This window comes from Bidens hawaiensis, unplaced genomic scaffold (assembly GCF_021521415.1).
Source record: "Bidens hawaiensis isolate Kalapana, Puna unplaced genomic scaffold, B.hawaiensis_p1.1 tig00014984_1, whole genome shotgun sequence".
NCBI lineage: Eukaryota > Viridiplantae > Streptophyta > Magnoliopsida > Asterales > Asteraceae > Bidens > Bidens hawaiensis.
Genome location: NW_027492333.1, coordinates 475761 through 484955, shown reverse-complemented (window position 1 = coordinate 484955; position 9195 = coordinate 475761). Strand labels below are relative to the sequence as shown.

Here is a 9195-nt window from a genome sequence, read left to right as displayed (position 1 = left end):
ACTTGTGTTCTGCAATGTTCCGCGGGACACCAGTCATGTCCGCGGGCTGCCATGAGAAAATATCAATATTCTTCGTCAATAATTGCTTAAAAAAGGTTCGGACGATTTCAGAAATGGTCTGACCAATTACTATGGTTTGATCAGGGAATTTCTTGTTAAGAACCCATTTCTCCGGTTCAGTCTTTTGGCTTTGTTTGGAAACTTTGTTCGGCCTTGAACTTTTAGTTGTGAAGCAATGTCGGTTAACATTGATTATTGCTACGCTAGTACGAGTCGGGACCCCTACTGCTCAGTGAGCTGTGGACGGATGAGCATTGAAATCAACAATTGCCTCTCGCCCAAGGATAATATCATGTTTGGATGTTGCCGGTAAAACTAAGAATTCAACCTCCTCGGTTCTTGAGTGAACTCTGTCACTAAGTGTAACCGGGAAAGTAATGACACCCCGCGGGTGCATTATTTCTCCACCAAACCCAGAGACGGGTGCGTGAATAGGTCGTAATCGTTCTTTGTCGTCTTCCTCAAGTTGCTCAAAGCACTGTTCGTACATAATGTCGGACGTACTACCGGTTTCAAAGAACACATACTGTGACCGATAGTGTCCGAACAAGGCCGTGATTATTAAGGGGTTCTTATTGCACGGTCCCCCTTTGATACGCGAAAAAATGACTTGTTCAGTTTTCCATTCCGCGTCCTCAAACTCTTTCCTCTTACCACTAACCTGTTGTCCTCCGTGGATCATATGAACGTTCAGATCTTTTATCTGCCTTTTGGCCGGACCTTGGTTATCCTTTGCGGGAGGTTTGCCATCCCCTGCCTTTCCGCCTTTGACCAAGTGTTCCAACTTTCCATTTTTTACTACCGCCTCGATTTCGTTTCTTAAGGCTACACATTCGTTCGTGTTGTGTCCAATGTTCTCATGATATGAGCAATGTTTGTTTTTATCGAGGAATGACTTCCTCGGTATTGGTTGTGATTTGCGGAAAGTTAGATTCTCATTCGTGAGGATTTCTGATGGAGATTTTGACAACTGAGTCCAACTGTTATTGAAAGGACGTGCGGGAAAGTTACGTTTGTTCTTGTTGCTAATCAATGATCTCGCATCAAATTGCTTTGGTGCGTCTGTACTTGGTTGCAGTCTTGACCAAATTGGCCCTTTGGCTTGTCGATTTGGTCTTGGGGTTTGGAATTCGACTTTTGGCACCTGTTTTTGACTGCCGGATCCCATGGTTTTCTCAGTTCTTGCAAATAACTTAGCTGATGTTATGATTTCGTCCCAAGATTTGGGCATTCCGTCTCTTCGGGTTAGAGTACGAATCAGAGCGTCACTATTTACATTCTTTCGGAATGCTACCCTCAGCATGTCTTCGCTGACCCCTCCAATATTGAGGCTCTCATTATTGAAACGGGTAATGAAATCCTCAATGGATTCATTATTTCGCCTTACTACATCAAGTATTTCAGACGGGTCACGAGTGTGCTTCTTTTGTTGACTAAAGTGTTGGGAAAACTTTGCTACGAAGTCTTTCCAACTCTTAATGTGTCCGCAAGGAAAATTTTCAAACCATTCTCGTGCAGCTCCAGTAAATGTCAATCCGAACATATGACACCAGTATGGAAGAGTCCAACCACTGACTCCTCCAACCGCTTCGTACCTCAGCAAGTGATCACTGGGGTCCGTCATCCCGTTATATGTCCCAACGGATGTTGGTATTTTTGCGTTTATCGGGAACGAAGCTGTCGCGATGGCCGGAATAAACTTTGATTTTTCTGCAAATGATCCCTGACGATATGGTTTGGAGAAATCGTGTTTCGTGTTGCTATAATATTTTGCGTGGCGAATAGCCGATCGCGGGTAACTAGCCTCTCCAAATGGAAGAAAACGATTGTCCCCGCCGTAATAACTACCTCCCGGATGATATGTCGAGTCGTGTCCGTCTAGTTCTTCTACGTAAGACGGTACTCTCATATTTACGCTGGGAACGAGGACGTAACCTTGGAATTTCTTTCTGGTTTTGTTCTTCTTGGTGACTGTAGTGAATATGACTTCCTCTTATCGGAGGAAAAACAGATCTTCTAGGAGGGTCGTCATAGCTCAGGATACGGACATGAAATCGTTCATTCCGTACCCTTCGTCCATATTCAGTGGCCAGAATCTCTTGTTGGATACGGTACCACTCATTTGGAGACAAAAGTTCTTCAGATCTATGGCTTGCTGTATGAGTTTTTGCCGGGGCTGAGTCACCTGAATTTTCCACGAGGTCCAATTCTAGGTGAGTCCGGAGATTATTTCTCATAACTCGCCCAAGATCTCCCAAATTGGAACCTCTCTGGGCAGTGAGTCCTCATAGATCATTAGGAGGGGTACCAGCTGGTGTTACTACATTTCTTGTACCCACTGGAGCAGCGTCTGCCAGTGGGGTAAAATGCTTTCGAGTTGATGAACCACCCAAAGTAAAACCTCCGGGTGTCGCTACATCATCTTGCTCATCAGGTGTAAGATTCTGAGAGAACAATAACGTTGCTCTTTCACGTGTTTGTATGTTGGTAACACGTGGGGTTTGTTCTGAGGTTCCCGTCGGCCTTTAGGAATTTGATTCATATCGTAACTTCGAAAACAAAAAATTGTTGTTCTAACAAAAAACACGGATGGCGCCAATGAAGAAACACGGATCTACTCCTCAAGTATGGGTCCTACATCCAATGAGTCAACAGGGTAGGATACGGTTAACTGCCAAACGATATGAACCCAATTGCCTAAAGTCCAGTGACGAACACCTGCAAAACAGACACCGTGAGCTCGTTACAGGAAGAACAAAAGGGGGGGGGTCTTCCCGTAACCACCCTCCGGCGTGAGAATAAGTACTGTTCTGTAGGAGATAAGTACTTAAGTAAATTGAGAGAGTACTGTGGGAGTGAATGAATACCTCATGATGATTGAGAGGGTATTTATAGCCGAAGGGTGTGGGAAGGTGGTTGGGCCAGCTGTCCCTTAAGAAGATACCTGCATAACCGTCTGGACGCGTGTCCTTATGTGATTGGTTCAGTTTATACGTTGCATGTGCATGTATAACAACCTGGACACGTGTCTCTTTATCATTGGTTAATGGGAGAATATTGGCCATGTGCACGGTTATAGTGACCTTGCCAGGTGTTATTGGCTGATTGGCCGACGGATCATGTATTGCCCAAGAAAGCATCTCGGTAAATCTTCTAGAAGGTAATTAGTTATTGACAGCTGTCCCGGAGCATTACCTCGAGGTCATTTACGCGGAAGGGTATTCCTTCTTGCGGATGACTTTTGAGGGTGCTATGATGCTTCCGCATGTGCTATGGAAGTGTTTCTTCCTCAAATGATTATCCGAATGACTTGTATGCCCCGCGGGTGTCTTATGAGGGACTCCTGAGTGACCCGCGGGTAGTCCTTAAAAGTATTTGGGTCTTTTTGGTACCCTACCTCTATAAAATGTAAGAAAAACATACAGGTTTGAAGAAAGTTTAAAGTGTTTCTTAACCATTTTTCTTGTCAAAGTAACTTTCAAATGAAATATTTAAAAAGGGAAAACTTCATTCAGTTGTAATCATCTAAAAAAATGCGGGTACAGAAAACAATCAAATGAAGAACAACCTAATGCAAATGAAAGAAACAATCGTTCGGGTGGGCCAGTCGAGTTTTATTGTTTAAATCTTTCGAGATTCACAACAAAAATCGACTCGTAAGTAAATGGGTAAATGTATTAGTGTTACCGTTAGACCCATTTGAGATAAAAACATGATCCAAGGTAACTCAGGATGTGGCAAATGGGTAAAAAAACATATAAGTGACACAAACTGTTAACGAATATTTGCATATCGTATCAATACAAGGTTCATTTATACTAGTTTGGGTCAAATAAACATGTCAAATGACAAATACCCTTTATTATATGAAAACACAAGAAAATACATCCCATATATATAGTTGATGCATTAAAATTAGGAACCGAAACAAATTGCAGAGTTTATAAAATCATTTTAGACCATAAGCTCGTTAAGCTTACAAAAGTTTGAATCTGGCCCGCTTATCATTTAGATAATTTTATCATGTTATATATATAACTATTATTATTATTAATATTATTATTATTATTATTATTATATGAACCGAAACAAATTACAATTGTGAGCCTCACAATGTAGTACCATGATATGAACCGTAAAACGTTGCTGACTAAACTTAACTTTGTATTACCACTCAGCCTCCCTCAACAAAAGGTATTGACTCTGCACAAACAAATAACAATCATTAGCGTCTTCTCTTTCAACTCCCTAAAGCATGAATGGGTCACAACATAGTTTATGCGTTTCCAAAACCAAATCGAAATAGGCACACTTCAGCCAGAAGAGACACTCAACAGTGGGCACCAGAGTACCATTATATGCCTGTAGATGCCTTCAGCAGCTGCTCTGTTACACACTCAATAAAACCATAATCCTCAGATTGCTTGTTGCTTATTACGCTAACTTGTTAATTAATAAACTAAATATTTGCAAAAATATATGATTCCATACAATTAGATGTGTTCATTATTCGGTTTGAAACCAACTAAGCCAAAAATGAACTAATTCAAAACTGAAAAAATAAATGAACCAAATTCTTATTCGGTAACTCGGTTTATTCAAAAATCGTAACCAAATTACCAATTTGATTTTAAGTTATGGAAATTCTACAACTGGTTATAACCAAATAACCCTTGTTAACCGATTAACCAATTCCATAATACTTATTTTTTTAAAAGTGTTATATACGATACATCCAATCATTCATAAATACCAACTTTTTTTTAGTGAGAATGAAGATAAAGGTGAGATAATGCCAAATATCAAAGTTTGGGCTTTTCTTTAAATGAGCCAATTAGTGGAGCTTACATTGACACAAGCTCGAATGCTGAGCTGTAGCTGGCTCTCATCGAGTTGGCACATTTATTTACTTCAAGAAAATATTTTTTCCTTTCACATAAAATATTTTTTCTATGTAAAAAATTAAAAAAGAAAACTATTTTTAACATGAACATAATTCATAATTATAAAACTACAAATTTTATTATTTTATACAGAATAATATTGGGCTTTAATTTCAACAAGCCAAAAGTCAAGATAAACAAAAGCCTAACAAACGAGCCAACAAGCCTAACAAATCATGATAAAACAAAACTATTTTAAATAAAAGAAAATTAAAATATATTATATAATCAAAAGTACCACTTTTTTCAAACACCAAAATATTGCAATGTCATAATCCTCAATATAAAGTACTAAAATCATCTCAAAATTCAAATCCCAAATTAAAATACACGTTTCGATTTCTTTATTAGTGTAAAGTAAATGTATTTGAACTTACTCTTGAGCTTCGATTTCAAAAACATACATCGTGTTGGTTTGTCTATGCATGAGAATCCACATGTACCTTCACCTGAACCGAACTCCATGAAATCCTAAACACAAAAGATGCAAAGAGCAATAGGTAAGCACTTAACTGGACTTAAAAACGTTATCAAATTGAATAAACCAGATAGAAACTTAGCCATATCTCAAAAGTCATACCAAGTAATGGGTTACCAAAGTTCACAGCCTTTAAGTAACACTTCCTCATCAGGGCCCTTATTCACTTGCAGCATGTATTCAATTACAATATGCAAATTTGGCTGCAAGAAGAAAAGCACCTTCCATGATTAAAGATGAATCCATCTTTTAGTCATAAATAACGTTAAAAAGGTCAAAATTTGGTCGTGGTTGGGCTGTAAACTTTCTATACTACAAATAAGCAAAAACTTTATAAAATATTCAACTGCTGTGACGAAAATTAAAATATAAATAGAAGTTCTTACAAATACCACAGGCCCGTTTACTGACAGATAATGAGTGAGAGCACTGCTACCGTATTGTTGCTTCTCAATCCTCTTACTACAAGATCATATTTTTTTGGTAAAATTGCATAAATATAAATCATCAAACAATAAGATGTCCGGATCTAGACACTTACACATATTGCATGACTTCATTGCAGTATATAAGCCTCGGGATTTCGCCATTTCACTTGTCTGTCGATCACATAATATAAATAAAGCTTTAATTTTCCATCAGTGACGCCATTGGATAGATATACACCAAACCCTTTGTTCCAATCGTTGTACATAAATTTGATGTCGCAACCGCGGAATTCAACTACATTTAACTGAGTTTTTACATAAATTTGAATAATGTGTAAAATAATCGATATTTTATATGGAAAAATTAAGATGGTTTGTAAGATTAAGATGGTTTGTAAGATTATTTTTGTGTTACCTTTAACCGTTCAGTCCAACTTTGCTTCTTCAATGTCTCTCATGTCTGCAAACGTTTTAATCTTCAAGTTAATTGTTAATACAACTTAATTAGCCAGAAAAACATACATTTATGCAAGAATAAGAAGAATAGGTCTTCGACTAAACATAAAACATGAAGTGTCTAACAAAGAAAGCCCCTTTTCAATAAATTTGTAACAACAGCTACAATTCAAATGAAGTGTGAATACTAAAATCTCGTAAGTAACACTATTAACACTAAATCAAATCAAAAGTGAATGAAACCTAATGTTACATCTATATAATGCTAACACCCATTTTACAGCCATACACAGTTTAGGACATAAAATCACCACCATCTAAGAGTTATCACATTAATAGTCAATTTGGCACTCTAACAATCAACAAAATAGAACTCACAAAATCACTACTCCAACATTTAACACATCAATGAAAGCGGTAAAATCAACAAAAAACAAGTAACCCGATGCATTATTGGTTAATAAGAAAATTGGTCGCAATTGCAACATTGTTGTATAGGAAACATCACATTGGTCTAACAATAGCATGTAATTACAGGCAAATTAAAATAAAACTATAACAAGTATTTACGAGCACGTATAAGATCCTCTCACCTCAACCACCGGGAACGTAACCGGCTTGATCAGATTTTGGGTCACCGGAACCCTAGAATATTCCGCCGTCACCTTCTTCTACCACCAGTAACACCACCGTCTCTACAGTGAGCCCCAACTTAACTCTAGCCGTCGCTTAGATCGGCTTCAACCACCCATCCTCACTGTGACATTCGTCAATTTCGGGTCTCGTTTGTATTCGTTTATCATCTAAACCGACCCATTTTGTAAACCAAAGCTTATGATATAATCAAAATGATGGATTTTATGTTACAATATTGTTTTACACTTTTTGGGTCTTGAAAACATTCTTTTTGGTCCTTAAAACTCTTTAAAAATGACTTAAACCAAACTTTGGGGACTATTATTGCCATTTACCAAAAACTTGTTTGACCATTTCAACCATCACATGCATCTTTACCCTATTTGTATGAACCATACTCTTACCATTATAAAAGCAAGGCTCCATACACCATTTTGGTTTTCATCTTCTCCAAATCTCTCTCAAATCCAAGTATTAATCTTCAACATTTTGTTATTTTGATTTCTTAAGGTCAACTAACTATAGTATTTCATTTTAACTTGTTCATCTAATATTACAAACACTTGAATATGGTGGTACAACATATATATAATATACACCTCTTGTTTCCTTTATTTGTTACTTCACCAACTCCGGTTGGTTAAGTTTCGAATGTCATAAGGCAAGGTTTCATGGAGGACTTCGTGTTCTTGATATATATTTACACACACATAACTTATTATACATATAACTTATGACTAACTTCTAACCCTTTTTAGTTTGTTCATCTTATTTACAAGTTCCATGGTGTGGGTTTGTATAAGACTAACCTCGGTTTAACCGAAACTAGTCCAAACCGGAAACCGAACTTTTGTTTACTAGTTTTGTTAAAATAGTTGTTTAAACATGTTTATTGCTATATTTGAGTTTCAAAAATCATTTTTACAAGTTCTTTGATATTAAGCATATGGAATCCATCTATGAACTCATTGGGAGATGGAAACCAAACTAAACCGAAACTTTTTCTTAAAAGACTTGTAGTTAACTTTTTAGTTGTAGAATTTAAGTTTTCTTCATTTATAAACCAATATACAAGTTCTATGATATTTGGGCATGTAGAAAACATCTATGAACTATTTGTGAGATGGAGACCGAACCAAACCAAACCGAACTATACCGACTTTTACTCGCTTAAGACATACAAGTGTGTTTTTAGCTATCAAGACTTGTATATTTCTTTAAAAATAGTTTACAAACTGATTTTATTTATTTTCTTAAGTACTTGGAATTGTTGGATCCAACTTGATCTCATCACATAGTTTGGACCGACAAAACCGAACACTCGCTTAACGTGCGTTGTTAGTTCTAAACAATAGATCTACATACTTGGTTAGGTGTTAGTATATTTTAATGAGTTATCTCATAACAATTAATATGTTGGAAAGTTGACTTTGGGTTTGACCATTTGTCAAGACCCGAACCGACAACCCGAACACTCATTAAAGACCCGTTTTAGTATTTTTTTCCCAAAGGAACTTGCATTTTAGCATTTTTCCCACCTTATTACTTAACATTGGTTAAGTAAATATTAAGGTTAGATACTTTAACCCGGTTTCGAGCAAACTTACATTTTTAAAGGATTGTTATTATAAATTCTTAAATAGTTACATTTTAAACCTTGAACTTTAATTGTTTACTTTTTGCAACAATTATTTTATTTAAAGATCTTCAAGACAACCATTCTAAATCCATGATTTTATTGTCATTTAGGCCTTGCTCGTTAAACTTCATCCATCTGGTTATTCATGTTTTACCGATCAAGTTTTATACTTGAACGTGAGTAACTTCATACCCCGTTTTCTATCTTTTATTTTGGGGGTGACATTTCATCTTATCTAAACTAAATGTTTTATACTTGGGTCTTAAACCACAAACGTTGTTTTATACTTTACTTGAATAATTGCTAGATTTGGTGTTCTATGCTTATTCGCCTATGTGTTTATCGCTTTTGGATGGTGGAACTATAAATCCTAGACCATTTGGCAACCCCTCATGGCAAGGTGTCGTTAACGTAATGCAATTAACGATAACTATAAAATCCTAAACTATTTGGAAACCCTTTATAGTTGGGTGTCGCTAACTTGTTAGCGATAACTATTTATCCAAGTTTATAGCTATTATTTATGGTTTTGTATACTAGTTTTGTGGCTTTTCA

General features: G+C 36.7%; 1 protein-coding gene across 1 annotated transcript; it reads right to left on the bottom strand.

Moving 5' to 3' along the window:
• Positions 1 to 289: 289 nt before the first annotated feature.
• On the bottom strand, positions 290 to 1969 carry LOC143548292 (uncharacterized). The gene has a single exon (XM_077039499.1). The coding sequence runs from the start codon at positions 1967 to 1969 to the stop codon at positions 290 to 292; it is 1680 nt and encodes a 559-aa protein (XP_076895614.1).
• Positions 1970 to 9195: the final 7226 nt, after the last annotated feature.

Bases quoted from the DNA above. Each gene is read 5' to 3' on its own strand.
- LOC143548292 (XM_077039499.1), bottom strand. From the start codon at position 1,969: ATGAGAGTACCGTCTTACGTAGAAGAACTAGACGGACACGACTCGACA.